Below are 17,626 nucleotides of genomic sequence, written 5' to 3' on the forward strand. Positions count from 1 at the left end.
CAAAGAATAAGCCACACACCTTTATCCAAGTTGTAGCCTCCCTTTTAAGAGAAAACATGTGGGTAACACTGGCTCATCCTGCGAAGAAACCGCACAAGACACAACACAACAGTCCTTGGTGATTTATTCACATTATTGTTTTTTTTCCTTTTCTTTTTTTTCAGTTGCCTCAATCGCAGATGTGGTGAAAAGATATCAGCGTGTCCTCAAACTTGTGCAAAGAGGCTTCAGGATGACCGCAGCTTTCAAGAAAGCTTGTGTTTCTAGAAATGCTGTGAAAGACACCGCAGCAATTGCAGAGATTTACATGGTAGACAAAAGTGTCCTAGAACAGTTCAAGGGTAAATACACACTTTTGCAACTAGCACAACTCTGTCAGAAAAAAATTGTTGTTGAACTGGCAGAAAAGATAATTGAAATGAAAAACAACAAACAGCTCATCCCCTTTTCTGTCAAGAAACACTGAATGAGTTAAGTAGGTTGTTAACTAATGCAACTTTGTTTGTTTTTGTTTTTGTGGTTGTACTCTTTATAACTTGAGCACCAAGCTAGACCAACTAGGACAGTGCAGCATTTTTTTTCAAGTATTGAGAGTGTTTTCTCGTTTTGCTCAATATATAACGTTTGTCACATAATCTGATGGTTCAGATGTGATCCTGATACCCTAGTAAATAATGGGTTGTATTATTTGGAGTGTTTTTGTATTTAATAAAGGTGCACTTTTTACTCTGATGTGCTGCCTATGGTGTTTGTTCTACTTCAGTCAGGTATGCAAAACATGTTTTAAATGGTAATTATGTTGCATACAATTAATGGAAACCTGTATGCAATCTGTTGATAGGTTATAGACTTTCTACTGATATCAACTGTTTTTCACTTTAATTAGATAGTCCTAAAATATATCTACTAACGCTTAGTGGAGAATGTCTATTAATAGTCTACTGATCATAAACAATATATTTGTTGACAAACAACAGATAAGCAACTAATCTTCAGTTGACTATCAACAGATTATCAACAAATGGTAAATACAGAAATGTGATGCATTTGACACCCCTTGGGTCGGATATACAGTATCATATACTGACATGACAGTTGACTTTCAACTGACAGATTGATTTTGAGTTGTTGATAGACAGCTTAGAAGATGGTGACTCAATCTACAGAAAGTTAGTTGACAATTGGCTAATAACCTATTGCAAAAATAACATTGAAAGTCAACAGGAACTTTTTGTAAAATCTGTAGATTAACACTTGAAATGTACCTTATAGTCTATAGGCAGTAAGTTGAACGTATGTTACTTGTCTGTTGAAACAATGTTGTTGAATGTCAACTGATGCACTGTTGACAAGCTACTGAATGGCTACTAATAAGTAGTAGAGTCTCAACGAACAGACTATCAAAATTAAGTGTTACCAAATATGTCTGTTTGGCAGAAATCCTGACTGTGTTTAATCAATAATAGAATTTAGGACACATTTTAATCCTTTGGCCATAACTAAAGCTATTATTTTGTAGTCGTTATTTAATAAAGTAATTGGGCGCCAATTATCAATAAAAAGGGGATCTTTATTTGGCTTTGGAATTAGAGTTATTATTCCTTGACATAGGGTTGGAGGAAGAAATGTTTTCTCTATGCTTTCTCTAAAAACCTGTAATAGAAATGGTGTTATTTTTTTACTAAATAATTTATAGAATTCTGAGGTGAGCCCATCAGTGCCAGGAGATTTTCAATTTTTTAATGAATTAATTGCATCTGCAATCTCATTTGTGGTAATAGGAGCATCACAAAAATCTTTATCTACCATATTTAATTGTTGTATATTCTGAAGAGACTCGAAGAAATCAGTTGCATCTTGGTGGCAAAATTTAGATGTATATAAATCTGTTGTAAAATTTAGAACAGAATTTTCCAATTACTTTTTGATCTTCATTTAATACTCCATCAATCATGAGTTTCCTTATTGTATTTGTTTTGGCTTGTTGTTTTTCTAAACGAAAAAAAATAAGCAGAGCTTTGCTCGCCTTCCTCTAGCCACTTTCTGCGTGATCGGAAGTAAGCTCCTTCAGCTTTATATTTGTATATTTTATCTAATTGTTGTTGCTGTTCGGCAAGTTCAGCTTTATCAAAATCAGTCATATCTTCCACATTTTTGGCCAAAAGACTAGCAATTTTACAGATAACACTACTCTCATTAGACTTCCTCTTTTTAGCCAAGTCACTACTGAATTTTCGAAAATATTTACCAATTTCATATTTAGCTAACTCCCAATTACTGCAGTAGTTCTCTTCTAAATTTGCTTTGTTCCAAAAATGTGTAATAATGTAATCAATTTTAATTCTAACTTCATTATAGGTAAGAATTGAGTTATTGAGCTTCCAATAAGAGGGAGTACTATATGAATTAACATTAGATGAAATGGGGATGCGAATAGAAATGCTTTTATGGTCAGATAAAGGTGAAGGAATAATATCAGTTGAAATATTATTCAGCTCTTTAGAAGCGAGCCATAGATCAATGCGAGATTGGCACGAAAAAGATTTATTGATCCATGTGAATACTTTTAAAGATGGATGAGTTTCCCTCCAGCTATCAACCAAAGAAAATCTTTGCATGAACATCTTTAAGTAGGAATTAGAATTATTAGATTTTGGGGGCCATCTATCAATATTATTATCCAGAACCACATTAAAGTCTCCTCCAAAAACCAAATAAGAGTTGGGGTAATTATTTAACAATGAAAGTATACGTTCTTCCATTCTATAAAGGAAATCTTCATTTTCTTTTTGTTGATTAGGTCCATAAAGATTGGTAATAATAAACATTATGTCTGAGACTTAAAGTAGGAGGCAAATATACCGACCACCTGGATCACAGTCAGAAAACAGAATTTTCCCCTTATAGCGATGGAGTAAGATACAGACCCCAGCTGAACTTGATGTTCCATGGGACATCCATAGGTCCAATCCCCATTGTGATATCCAAAATTTAAAGTCATCTTTGATTGAATGACATTCTTGTAAAAAATAAAAATCTGAATTAAACTGTTTAAGGTATAGAAATATAGCTTTACGTTTAGTAGAATCTCTTAGCCCTCTAACATTAAGTGAGTGAATAGAAAGAACCACAAAGGAAAATAAGGAAATAAAAAAATTAAAATAATAAGCTAATACAAATAACTCGTTGAGATCGGACTAAAGAAATGTGCATAAAAACGAGCACAGCAAACAACAGTAAAACAATATACTGATGTAGTGCAGTAGCCTGCAAAATACGTGTAAAGAGTATTATCTTTAAGACGGTAAGAACCCATAACAAACGTGTCAATCAATCACCTTTATTTATATAGTGCTTTAAACAAAATACATTGCGTCAAAGCGTCAAAGTGTAATCAAATAAACAAATAGCATTCAAGCGCCTGGTTTTCTATTAAGCTAAACTCAGTGCCACTTTAATAAAGTGCAACGTTAAACATTATTATCAGGGTTAGAGCTTAAAAGTAACAAAGTATTTGACTTGAGAACATTCACGTGGAAATGCACTCTAGCTTATTAACCTAGAACTCCAGAATCGGCAAAAGTGCATCTCAACAGAGTGAAGCAAATAAGCAATCAGAGGGGACACTCAGGTTGGTGGAAAAATTTCAGTGCCATCCACAAACGCTCTTCCTCCAACAAAGTATGCCCGCTTGTTGTGCCGACGTGCTTTGTCCACAAGAGGCCACAGTTTGTTCCTCTTTTCTCTATCTGTTGGGGAAAGATCCTCAGACAACTTTAAGTTGTTATTCCTGAGAAAAGGAGAGTCTTTCGCTGCCCGCCAAATGGCATCACGGTAAAAGCACGAGGTAAACTGAAAGATGATCCCTCTAGGTTTGACGCTGCTCGTTTGCTTACGCCCAAGTCGATGTACAGTATCAACGGTATAAGGAAGTTTATCCTTTGCTTCTGGTAAGAGCTGCTGACAGACCTGGATAACCCTCTCCCGAACATCCTCCCTCTCTTTTTCAGGGATCCCGTAGATTCTCAGATTCCAACGCCGTGTGTATCCTTCGAGATGGGATAAACGTTGTTCATGTTCAGATGATTTCGCCTCGACTTTCTTCACTTTTGTTTCCATCAGACCGAGCTGGCTTTTGACATCATTAACTTCGGCACATACAAACTCAACAGCTGTCTTTACGTCGGCTATCTGTTTGGTGTTTTCGTTAACAGTCTCTTTCATACTCGCGATCGCTCGAGCATTCTCCGCCACCATACGTTCCAGGCCATCAGATTCATTGTTAATTAGAATCGAGAGATCTTTGAGTTGTGAAAGGATATTAGCAGCATCAATGCTCTCTATCTTTCGCTGTTTAATAACAGGAGACTTACATGGCGTTTCGGGGAGAGGAGGGATAACTACCTCAGGAGGCATAATATCTGCACAATCCATTTCTGACTCGAGGTAATCATGCAGATTTTCACTCAAAAGTTTGTTCGAAACTTGCTGTTTTGTCGACGCAGCTTTAGCAGAATTGGCACTGGCTTGACACACGTTCTTGTTTTTTTCTTTTTTCAGATTTTCCCATTTTCAATCATTATAGTCGTAATTGAAGCCTTTTATGCTTCAAAAGAAATATTAATCTTTTTTCTTACCGCACTACAAATCAAGTTATTCGTTTGAGTTTGCGGAGCTCTTTAAAGCGTGTATGGTCACAGCGCCATCTTGCCAGAACCCCGTATATTTGAATTCTGGCGGTCTCTCGTGAGGGCTCGTGACGTGCTCTGACGCACATGTCATCTGATTGAGGCGGAACTTAGCGATCGCCTTTTTTTTTCTTTAGTGTTTTTTTTTTTTTTCAACAGTTTTTATATATGTGTGAGTGTGTTTTATGTGGAATGTGCCTGTATTTGCATGATTACCATTTCTTTGAGCGCAAATCAGCTCGCTATTACTGTCTAGTCACAGTTATCAATGTGAACGTCGTCTATATGAATAGAGTGTAATTTATTGACTTTATGGCATATTTATGTGATTAGCATCTCTATAACTGTCAATCAACACATCAGCACTGATTTTCATTGTAATTGTAAATGCTGCATTTCTAGCAATCTCAGGATGTTTCGAACACCGTTGCCTAGCATCCATCTGGCAAATCTCCGCTCTCTACCCAACAAAACGGACGAACTCCTTCTGCTTTCTCGGACTAATAAGGATTTCACACACTCTGCTGCTCTGTGTTTCACGGAAACCTGGCTGAATGACACCATACCGGACAGCGCGCTCCATCTGCCGGGCTTTCAGCTGTTTAGAGCGGATCGCGAATCAGAATCCACGGGGAAATCGCGCGGCGGCGGGACATGCTTTTACATCAATGAACGGTGGTGTACAGATGTAACTGTGTTAAAGAAGACGTGCTGCTCAAATCTCGAAACACTCTTCATTAACTGTAAGCCGTTCTATTCGCCGCGGGAGTTTCACTCGTTCATTCTGGTCAGTGTTTACATCCATCCTCAAGCGCATGTGAGCTCAGCTTTACAGAAACTCGCTGATCAGATCACAGAGACAGAACAACAACACCCTGACTCTGTTTTAATCATTCTCGGGGACTTTAATAAAGCCAATCTGTCCCGTGAACTGCCAAAATACAGACAGCATGTTACATGTCCCACAAGAGACAGTAATATATTGGATCACTGTTACACAACAATAAAGGATGCATTTCACTCTGTTCCACGAGCAGCTTTGGGACGTTCTGATCACCTTCTGGTTCATCTTATACCGTCCTACAGGCAGAAACTAAAATCAGCTAAACCTGTATCAAGGACTGTAAAAAGATGGACTAATGAAGCAGAGCAGGATTTACAAGCTTGTTTTGACCTCACTGATTGGAGTGTTTTTGAAGCTGCTGCCACCGATCTGGATGAACTCACAGAGACCGTAACATCATATATCAGTTTCTGTGAGGATATGTGTATTCCTACAAAGACTCAACTAATTTACAATAATGACAAACCGTGGTTCACTGCAAAACTCAGACAGCTCCGTCAGGCCAAAGAAGATGCTTACGTGAAGGGGGACAATGTCTTGTATAAACAGGCTAAATACACATTGGAAAAGGAGATCAAAGTGGCAAAGAGGAATTATTCTGAAAAAATAAGGACTCAGTTCACTTCCAACGACTCCGCATCAGTGTGGAAAAGTCTAAAGAAGATCACCAATTACAAGACACCACCCCCCAGCACCGTAGAGAATCAACGACTGGCAGACGATCTGAACGAGTTTTACTGCAGGTTTGAAAGAACACCCATCACCTGCCCTGAACGCCTCCCCACAAAACCATTCACACCCTTCACAACTCCTGCAACCAGCCCTGAATGCCTCTCCAAACTACCGTTCACACCATTAACAGCTCCTGCAACCCATCCTGAACACCTCTCCAATCAAGCACTCTCACCATTCTCACCTCCTGCATCCCCCCTCCCAGGTGGGGCACCTGCAATTCAGATCAGCGAGGATGCGGTGCGCCAGGTCTTCCGGAAGCAGAAAAGGAAAAAAGCACCAGGCCCAGATTGTGTTACACCAGCCTGTCTGAAATCCTGTGCTGACCAGCTGGCCCCCATCTTCACACAGATCTTCAACAGATCGCTGGAGCTGTGCGAAGTCCCTTCATGCCTCAAACGTTCCACCATCATCCCCATCCCTAAGAAGCCCAAAATTACAGGACTAAATGACTACAGGCCTGTGGCTCTAACGTCTGTAGTCATGAAGTCATTTGAAAAACTGGTGCTGGCCCACCTGAAGGACATCACTGGGCCCTTGCTGGATCCTCTTCAGTTTGCCTACAGAGCAAACAGGTCTGTGGACGATGCAGTAAACATTGGACTGCATTATGTTCTGCAACACCTAGACAGACCGGGGACTTATGTGAGGATCCTGTTTGTGGACTTCAGCTCGGCCTTCAACACGATCATCCCAAACCTCCTCCTGCCCAAACTAAATCAGCTCTCCGTGCCCACCTCCGTCTGTCAGTGGATCAACAGCTTCCTGACAGACAGGCAGCAGCTAGTGAGGCTGGGAAAATACACATCCAGCACCCGTACAATCAGCACCGGAGCTCCCCAGAGCTGCGTTCTCTCCCCACTGCTCTTCTCCCTGTACACCAACGATTGCACGTCTAAGGACCCCTCTGTCAAGCTCCTGAAGTTTGCAGATGACACCACACTCATCGGCCTCATTCAGGACGGTGACGAGTCTGCTTACAGACAGGAGGTAAAAGAGCTGGCTGTCTGGTGCACTCTCAACAACCTGGAGCTTAACACCCTCAAAACAGTGGAGATGATCGTGGACTTCAGGAGAAACCCCCCTGCACTCCCCCCACTCACCATCATGAACAGCCCTGTGACTGCAGTGGAGTCATTCAGGTTCCTGGGAACCACCATCTCTCAGGACCTGAAGTGGGACATTCACATTGACTCCATCGTAAAAAAGGCCCAGCAGAGGTTGTACTTTCTCCGCCAGCTGAGGAAGTTTAACCTGCCACAGGAGCTGCTGAAACAGTTCTACTCCACCATCATTGAATCCATCCTCTGCACTTCAGTAACTGTCTGGTTCAGCTCAGCTTCTAAATCTGACCTCAGAAGACTACAGAGAGTAGTCCGGACTGCTGAGCGAATCATCGGTTCAACTCTCCCATCTATTCAAGAACTGTACTTCCAGAGTGAGAAAAAGGGCTGTCAAAATCACTCTGGACCCCTCACATCCAGCACACTCCCTCTTTGAACTGTTGCCATCTGGTCGACGCTACAGAGCACTGAGCACTAGAACGACCAGACACAGGACCAGTTTCTTCCCTCAGGCAATCCATCTTATGAACAGCTGACAATAATGGCGAACACACTACACTTTATATTTATATACACACACACTTTATTTATCTAACACACATACTTAGTATACACTTGAATTTTGCACACAATATATATGTACATACATAACTTCACTTTGTAATATACCTGCCTACAATTGTCATTTGTATATTGTCATTCACTGTCTACATATTTGTATTTTTTATTCTTTTATTATGTGTTTTATGTTCTGTCGCTGTCATTCTATTGTACTGCGGAGCTTCTGTCACGAAAACAAATTCCTCGTATGTGTAAACATACCTGGCAATAAAGCTCATTCTGATTCTGATTCTGATTCTGATTCTGATGTTCTGTAATTAGCATACAAAGTTATTTTTTTATTTTTATTTTTTATTTTTTATTTTTATTACGCAAATTATTCTTATTGTATCTTTCTAGTGTTCAAATAAATCACTTATATGATGTAATATATATGTATTACATTTACATTACATTTATTCATTTAGCAGACGCTTTTATCCAAAGCGACTTACAGATGAAGACAGTGGAGGCAATCAAAAACAACAAAAAGAGCAATGATATATAAGTGCTATAACAAGTCTCAGTTAGGTTAACACAGTACACGTAGCATGGGATTTTAAATAATATAATAAATAAAAAGAAAACAGATTGAATTAAAAAAAGAATAGAGCAAGCTAGTTAAAGGTCTTTACACATACACATACAAACACACACACACATATAATTGCATAATAAATGAAAAGAAAAATAGAATACAAAAAGATTAGAAAGGTAGTTAGATTTTTTTTAAGAATGGAATTAGAATAGTGAGTGTTAAAGTTAGAGGGTCAAATAAAGTTGGAAGAGATGTGTTTTAAGCCGATTCTTGAAGATGGCTAAGGACTCAGCTGCTCGGATTGTTGGGGAGGTCATTCCACCAGGAGGGAACATTTAATTTAAAAGTCCGTAAAAGTGACTTTGTGCTTCTTTGGGATGGCACAATCAAGGGACGTTCACTTGCAGAACGCAAGCTTCTAGAGGGCACATAAGTCTGAAGTAACAAATTTAGGTAAATGGGTGCAGAACCAGTGGTAGTTTTGTAGGCAAACATCAATGCTTTGAATTTTATGCAAGCAACTATTGGAAGCCAGTGCAAATTGATAAACAGAGGTGTGACGTGTATTATTTTTGGCTCATTAAAATTTTTTCTTGCTGCCACGTTCTGAATTAATTGTAAAGGTTTGATAGAATTGGCTGGAAGCCCTGCCAAGAGGGCATTGCAATAGTCCAGCCTGGACAGAACAAGAGCTTGAACAAGGAGTTGTGCAGCATGTTCCGAAAGAAAGGGCTTGATCTTCTTGATGTGGAATAAAGCAAATCTGCAGGATCGGACAGTTTTAGCAATGTGGTTTGAGAAAGTCAGCTGATCATCAATCATAACTCCAAGGCTTCTAGCTGTTTTTGAAGGAGTTATGGTTGATGTGCCTAACTTGATGGTGAAATTGTGATGGAACGATGGGTTTGCTGGAATCATAAGCAGTTCTGTCTTGGCAAGGTTGAGTTGAAGGTGATGGTCCATCATCCAGGAAGAAATGTCTGTTAGACAAGCTGAGATGCGAAAAGCTACCGTCAGATCATCAGGATGGAATGAGAGGAAGAGTTGAGTGTCATCAGCATAGCAGTGGTATGAAAAGCCATGTTTCTGAATGACAGAACCTAATGATGCCATGTAGACAGAGAAGAGAAGTGGTCCAAGAACTGAGCCCTGAGGCACCCCAGTAGTTAGATGTTGAGACTTGGGACTTAGATGTTTATATATATATAGTTATGAAAATGGGCATCTGATGTCCCCTTTTGAAAAAAAAGAAAGAAAAAACAATATTTACAAATTAAAAGTTTATTAGTTTGTTTGTGTAATCCGTAAACATACATTTTAATTTAATCCTAAACATATTTTGAATGACCTCACAAAAGACACATAAAAATTGTATCCATGTATTTCTGAACACTAATAGCTTACACAGTGTTTATGTCTGTGTTTGAGGCAAAATGCCCCAAAATGTGTGCAGTCCGAGATCTGTATGAAGTGACAGGTCTTTGTTTGTGGTTTGAGCAGATGATGGACTCCTGTGGAGCTCTTGATTTACATCCCGCTTGAGATCATTCAAATACACACAAAACAACATGGAAAAGATCAGCGATCAGACTGATGGAGTGGAAATCTAACTAAGGAAACTAAAGGTATGTGGGTTCATCTGGAGCTGCTATAATTAATATACAGTACATGTAGAGATTTAAAGCATTTGTCCAGATTGTATCACTAGACGAAGAACAAAAGAAACATTGTACAGCTGTACTTTCACACTATGTTCCTGGTGATTTGGGTAGTTATGAGAATTTCCACTGGCCCATCCATATTGTAATGCATCTCTATTGAGTTTTACCTATTCTACACGATGTCAGATCAGTGGAAATCTTCAGTTTACCTCAGAAATGCCTCTTTTTTCAATGATTGAACAATTTTCCACCAGAGACCAAAACACAATCTCCTGGACACAACCTAAGAAAGCAATTAAAAGGGGGTTTAAAATGGACAAAACATGAAAGGAGAATAATTGGTTAGTGTAAACAAATGTTGATTACATTGTCTACATTGTCATTTGTAAATATGTTGTTGATGAATTTTCTGTTCATTAACGATTTATCAGGGTATTTTAATCATCACACTAAATGACTTAAAAGTTAAAACTACAACAAATTAGATTTTTTTTCAGAATTATTTAAAAATAAAATGTTCCTACAAGAATTGTAAAACCTGAAATGTTTGACTTTGTAAGAATACTTCTTCAAAAATAATTTCCCTCCACACTGCATAATTTACTGTCCATGTGAAGCTGCCAATAATAAATAAAACAAACATTTTGCTTATTTATTTATTTAAACATGCATCCTTATTTTGAATGACTTCTTTATGGCACATGAATTTCTAGTCTATTTATACCATTGTTTTCATTCAGATGTTCCACAAAATGATTTTAAAATACTTTACAACAATATTTTTTTCCCATTCTGAATAAACTACTTGAATTATAAGACGATCCAGAAGAAAACTGCCTCACATTGGACAACACAATATGAATATGTTGATTCTACTTATTTAAGATGATTCCTTTTAGGATCTGATCTTATTTTGAACTAACACTAATAATGAAACTCATGGAGAGGTGAAACTTTCCAAGCATGAGGATGTTTTCTTTAATTTGTATATTATTAATTTAGAGGAATAAAATTGTATGAAAATTAAGCTTAAGTATCAGTCATTTCTTTTAGTTAATTATTTAGGCGCAAAAAATAAGGATAAATCATTAAAGTGCTCTTCTTAATTTGCATTTTGCCAGATTTGTTTAGTAAATCAGGCTTGACCTGAGAGATGTGCTGAGAAAAGCAATTCTGGAGGTGCTGTGATATATGAAATATATTCAGCAAGCTGCCAGTCAGAATTTCCTAAGGGTGGAGACTCAAGCTGCTAAGAGAAACACAGATAAAAGGAGAGATGGATTCCCTTGTCATATCTGACCATCACAGGTATCTGGTTAATGATCTCTAGCAAACACGATGGAGGGACTCTCTCATCTGTTCTTACTTTTGGGTGAGTATAAATGACATGCATTAATCAAATGATGTAAAAAAATAAATAAAAACATTAAGAAACAAATGCAACACAAACTTGATGGACATCCCAGAAAGGAATATAAATATTTTGTTTTTGTAACAGGTGTCTATTCCATTCAGGGGAATTCAGAAAACTTGGAAGGTAAAAACTACTTACTAATGTGCTATTAGTTAACATGCATTAACTAAAATTAACCAATAAACAGCGTATTATATTTATTAATCTTTTTAAATGTTGGTTAATGAAATACAACTGAGCATAGTTACTTCATGTATGTAAGTGCACAGCCATTAAAAATATTAACTTCAGTTTTTAATGTATTAGTAAATGGAATTGAGTGTTTTGGACTGGAATTTTATATTTGAACCCAATTGGAATGTACTGAAACTTCACACATTTGAGTCTTGACCCTCTGTCTTTTAAATGTTTTTAGAGAATTTGGCATTAAAAGGAATTGCTGTACAGTCATCCACATTCACTTGGGTAGTGGCAAATGACACTCACAGCTGGGAAGCAACAAAGGCCATCGACGGCATCAGATACTCTCCTTCAGGTACACCCAATGCAGTAGAAACCCATACATACTGCTCCATCACAGGATATGAGCTCAACCCGTGGTGGAGGCTGGACCTGCTGGATTCTTACTACATTTACAACGTGACCGTCACCAACAGAGACGACTGCTGTCCGGAGCAAACGGCTGGAGTAGAGATCCGCATCGGAAACTCTCTGGAAAACAACGGAAACAACAATACCAGGTGAAGTTATGAAAACAGTTATGAATGTGTCAGGAGAACTGGATTTGAGCAGGTCAGCTGATTGTGTCGTGGTTTCTCTCTTTCTCTCTGTAGATGTGGTGTCACTTCACTTGTCCCATTAGGCAGTTCTGTCAGTTTCTCTTGCGGTGGAATGGAAGGTCGTTATGTGAACATGTACATTCCTAACAACCAGGCATTTCTCACACTGTGTGAGGTTGAGGTTTATGGAACAGGTAATTTCTGACACTTCATTCTAGATTGTTAAAGTGGCATTGTCAATAGTGTAGAGATGTGGGAAGCACAGCTCACAAAGATGTCACTTTCAAGCCCAGCATCTTTGCATGATCAACTTGAACATGCAGTGAAATGATTTTAGCCCTCATGGGAAACTCTGGATCACACAGATTCTTATTGGAATCTAATTGGAAGTACAGTTGAGTTTTCACAGGCAGCAGTGTTGCCATCTAATTAAGGGAAAGTTGCTAAAGGCAGGTTGATTTGTTACTACAGGTTGCTGAATGAAGTTGTGATGTCATTGGGTGATGATGTCATTACATTATGGACATTTTTGCCTTGTAGATACACAATGAGATTACTCAAATATCAACAAAAATATGATTTGAAATATGTTCATTATAGATATGTTTGGAAAAATAATATAAACATTTAAACTGTTTGTAAATTTAATAGAAATACTAAATATTTCTATAATTAGATATTTTTATATTTACATTCAACATTGGATTATTGAAGATTTACACATTGTAGTAGTACCTGTAGTAAAGCTACACATTCTGAACAGTTCATATATATATATAGTTTTAGCATAATTGCAATGGGCTTTTTATCAGACCAGCTTAGAACTTCAATGAAGCATGCATACATTATATACTGATCATTTACAAATGATTTAATCATAATTAGTTTATGATTAATAAATGTTAATTGAGATAACAGTACACTGTTGACATTTCAATGATTTTAATTATTCTGAATATATATATATATATATATATATATATATATATATATATATATATATATATATATATATATATATATATATATATATATATATATATATATACTACTAAATTTTTAAATGGCTGCAAACAATTTATTTTAGCTACATTTCAATTTATTTATTTGACTAACTTTCAGCATTTTTTTTATTTATTTAAATGTAGCTAAAATAAATGGTTTGCAACCACTTACCTTAAAACAAAAATTGTCATTAACTATTTACAAAGTATCTGCTATTTTTTTAAAGATAACTTTCGACAGATTTGAGTGGTCAAAACAGGCAGGGTCAAACACCAGCAAAAAGGTACAATCCAGTGAAAGACAAAAGAGCAATCTGATAAACAGTCCATGGTCAACAAACAAGGAGGCAAGGCAAGAAAACATGGAGACTGGAGACAGGGTACAGGCTAAACAATTATCAGCAATGTGTGTGTGTGTGGATGAGTGCAACCTTTATAACAGGGATCCTCAAATCTGGACTTCAAGATCCACTTTCCAGCAGAGTTTGGATCTAACCCTAATCAAACACACCTGAGCATGCTAATCAATGCCAATCAATGTCTTTGGGACCATTAGAAAATCACAGGCAGGTGATTTTGACCAGGGTTGGAGCTAGTTCCTAGGCAGGGTTTTAGGGGGAATGGAGGCCAGAGAGAACTATGACAAAACCCCTTATCATGACAATATTCATGTTTTGAAAATGATTAGTTAATCATTATCTAACCACTTGCAAATTATGTATAACGATATACAAAATGTAGATACAAATATTAGCATATCACTTATTAATAATTTATGAACACAGTCATGTTTTGTAAATGATTAGTTCATCTTTAACTGATTATTTGTAAATGACTTGTAAATGAATGAACAAACATTCACAATGTGTTTGCATATCAATTATTAATCAAGTAGGTAGTAAGTAGGTCAACAAATATTAGAATTCAAAAGTTTAGGGTCTGTAAGATTTTCTGCTTTTATTTGATCATAATTTCATTCAAATGCTTAAATATCATTGCACTTTATAAGTGTTTTGTTCAAAATGTAATCTAGTCCTGTGATGCAACGATTCAGTTTCAGCATCATTACAACTCTTGTTTTGTCCAGGCTGGACTATTGCAATGTTGTCTTTGCAGGTCTTCCAGACAATTCTATCGAACCTTTACAATTAATCCAGAACCCGGCAGCAAGATAAATTTTTAATGAGCAAAAAAGAATACACATCACATCAATCAATATCAATTTGCTCTGGCTACCAGTAGCTGCTCACGTGTTTGCCTGCAAAACTACCACTGGCTCTACACCCATTTACTTAAATTTGTTACTTCAGATTTAGGGTTAGGGTTGTGATTCTAGAAGCTTGCATTCTGCAAGTGAATGTTGCTTGATTGTGCCATCTCAAAGAAGCACAAAGTCACTTTTACGGACTTTTAAATGAAATGTTCCCTTCTGGTGGAATGACCTCTCCAACTCAATCCGAGCAGCTGAGTCCTTAGCCATCTTCAAGAATCGGCTTAAAACACATCTCTTCCATCTTTATTTGACCCTCTAACTTTAGCACTATCTATTCTAATTCTATACTTTAAAAAAATGTGTGTGTGTTTTCTTTTTCTTTTTATTTATTATATTATTTGAAAACCTATGCTACGTGTACTGTTTTAAGTTAACTGAGACTTTTCATAGCACTTATATATTATTGCTCTTTTGTTGATTTTGATTAATATGTTGTATCATCTCATGAATATTCATAAGAACAGTTTTAATATATTATAATATTTACTTATTTGTGGTTATAGCTTTTAAGAGTATGATTTATAACACAATGTCAAAGACCACGTATAAGTAGTAGTAATAATAATAATAATAATAATAATAATAATAATAATAATAAAAACTACAAAAAAACCTATAAGATCAGATATCAGAACAGATGAATTTGTAATATGACATGTTTGCTTTAAACTATTTTATTGTAATACCAGTTTGATTATTTTGTTCGTACACTTTAGACAGCTCTTCATAAGTAACTCTGCAACTATATCAACTAGCAGTCATTAGAGTATAAGTATGTCTGCCACTGTTAATATATGCTAACACTTTATTTTGATGGTCAACCAACAGATAAACTGACTATAAGTGTCTTTACAAGTACGTAAGCTTATTCTACCGTACTAGATTCTACCATTCTTGAGCATACTAATACTCTAATGAGAGTTAGTTAGCATGTACTGTAGCTGCAAAGTTGCTTATATTTGACTTATTAAGGGGACCATCAAAATAAACTAACCATATAAAACATTGCATATTTTTCAGTTGGAGTATTAATTTTACATCAATTAATTAACATAAGCCCCACAGGAAACCCTCAAATAACACTCAACATCTAACCACTAACAAGCTGTTAGTAAGATACTGTGCAGATCTGAAAAATAAAAAATGTAGAGGTATGATACAGTCCATTATACTGTAAATGAAGTAGATTTCATATGGTGTTCATTGTGTGTTATAAATAATCATACTCTTAAACTTAAAACCACATATACTCAGTATACGTATAAGTACTATGATGTATTATAATTGTTGTTATGATTATTCATGAGTTGATATAACATATATGTTTTTTTTTATAATGCATTATGTATCCATTATAATGCCTTAAGAATACCCTTATTAACATATTATAAATACGGGCTTCATAGAAGGTGTTACCAAAAAATAATTCTGTGAAGAATGTGGTGATATCATCAGCTGTTATAGAAGTGGTGAGAGGTGGTGAAGAGGAACAGAGGAGAGAACTAAATGTTTTAAGGAGATTACATGTGTCTGGGGGTCTGTTGATCTTGTTGTGGAAATATCAAGATTTGGCAGTATGGACTTCAGCAGAGAAAGATGAAAGCAAAGACTGATACATACTCAGGACTGACGGATCTTTAGATTTGCGCCATTTTCTCTCAGCTTCATGGCTTTATTGTAATCCCCTTTATATGGGAATACTTTAATCAAACATAAATCAACTCCAGATGGTTCAAAATGTGGATACCAGACTTCTGACTGGCACCCAAAGATTTAATCATATCTCCCCTGTATTATGCTTTTTGCGGTGGTTGGTGGTCTGTTACAGAATCGAGTTTAAAATCTTTATGTTTGTTTTTAAAGCTCTAAGTGGAACGGCTCCTGAATACCTGAGTGATCTTTTAAGCCCAAATATATCTGCTAGACCGTTGAGGTCTTCTGAGAAAAGAGTGTTGATGGTTCCTAAATCTAGACTGAAGTTGTGGGGTGACCGTGCCTTTTCAGTTGTTGGGCCAAAACTGTGGAATAGTCTCCCAGTCTCGGCAGTGGCTCAGTGGTTCATGTAGGTTGTCTACAAACCAGAAGGTTGGTGGTTCAATCCCCGTTTCCACCTGACCAACTGTCAAGGTGTCCTTGAGCAAGACACCTAACCCCAGCTCCTCCCGACGAGCTGGATGGCGCCATGAATGGTCACCACAGTCGGTGTGTGGGTGAATGTGAGCAGGGAAGTCGTGGCCTAATGGTTAGAGAGTCAGACTTGCAATCGAAAGATTACAGTTCTCTCTCCACCTAGACCTTATATCTGCCTCCACCTAGGCAGATATAAGTAAATGTTTAAGATTGTGGATCAAAGAGGTTTGGCTGACAAAAATTTTATCAATCCCTGATAAATATGTTCATAATGTAAGATATAGTAAAACTAAGTAACAAGTATGATATGTTTCTCCGACAGTCAAGAAGCAGATGATCCGAGTGCAGGTGAAAGCTGCTGAGAATGTGGATGAAGCTGAACTGAAGACACTCGTCTTAAACAAGGTGGATCTTATATTACTCATCTGATTACATTCTCTGATTACAATAAAGTACATAATTGTACATTTAGGGGTACAATGGCTTGTCAATGGTGCTGCACCCTTGGCATAGGCTTGGAAACATATATGTACCTTTTTGACCCTCAAAAAGGCACATACATGTACCTTGAGGTCCAATAATAAGCCCTATGGGATACGTTAGTGTAGATTGTACCTTGGGGGACAGAAATTGACTCCTACTATACCCTATTTCTGACAGTGTAAAATTGATTGTTAAACATACAGCAAAACTGAAAACATCAGGTCAGTTTAGACATCAGACTATAAAATAAGATTTAAGAAAATCAGATCAGATTTCCCCAACAGTGTATTTTATGTAAAGACAAAACACAGCCTTTATGTAAAGACAAAACACAGTGTTTTGACCAATTCTGATATTTTTGTAAGATTTGTAAAGTAAGAGATGCTAATTTTGAGTTGAAATGCCTCAAACTTGTC

General features: G+C 36.9%; 1 protein-coding gene across 1 annotated transcript; it reads left to right on the plus strand.

The window, feature by feature from the left end:
• The first annotated feature begins 11,946 nt into the window (after positions 1–11,946).
• Positions 11,947–16,663, plus strand: LOC113069529 (fucolectin-like). Its single transcript, XM_026242658.1, has 3 exons — positions 11,947–12,281; positions 12,375–12,514; positions 16,461–16,663. The coding sequence occupies exons 1-3, from the start codon at positions 11,947–11,949 to the stop codon at positions 16,661–16,663; spliced, it is 678 nt and encodes a 225-aa protein (XP_026098443.1).
• Positions 16,664–17,626: the final 963 nt, after the last annotated feature.

This window comes from Carassius auratus, unplaced genomic scaffold (genome assembly GCF_003368295.1).
Source record: "Carassius auratus strain Wakin unplaced genomic scaffold, ASM336829v1 scaf_tig00001750, whole genome shotgun sequence".
NCBI lineage: Eukaryota > Metazoa > Chordata > Actinopteri > Cypriniformes > Cyprinidae > Carassius > Carassius auratus.

Coding starts and splice junctions, on each gene's coding strand:
- LOC113069529 (XM_026242658.1), top strand. CDS start 11,947: ATGTTTTTAGAGAATTTGGCATTAAAAGGAATTGCTGTACAGTCATCC. Junction 12,282..12,374: donor AACGGAAACAACAATACCAG/GTGAAGTTATGA, acceptor TTCTCTCTGTAG/ATGTGGTGTCACTTCACTTG. Junction 12,515..16,460: donor GGTTGAGGTTTATGGAACAG/GTAATTTCTGAC, acceptor TTGTTTTTAAAG/CTCTAAGTGGAACGGCTCCT.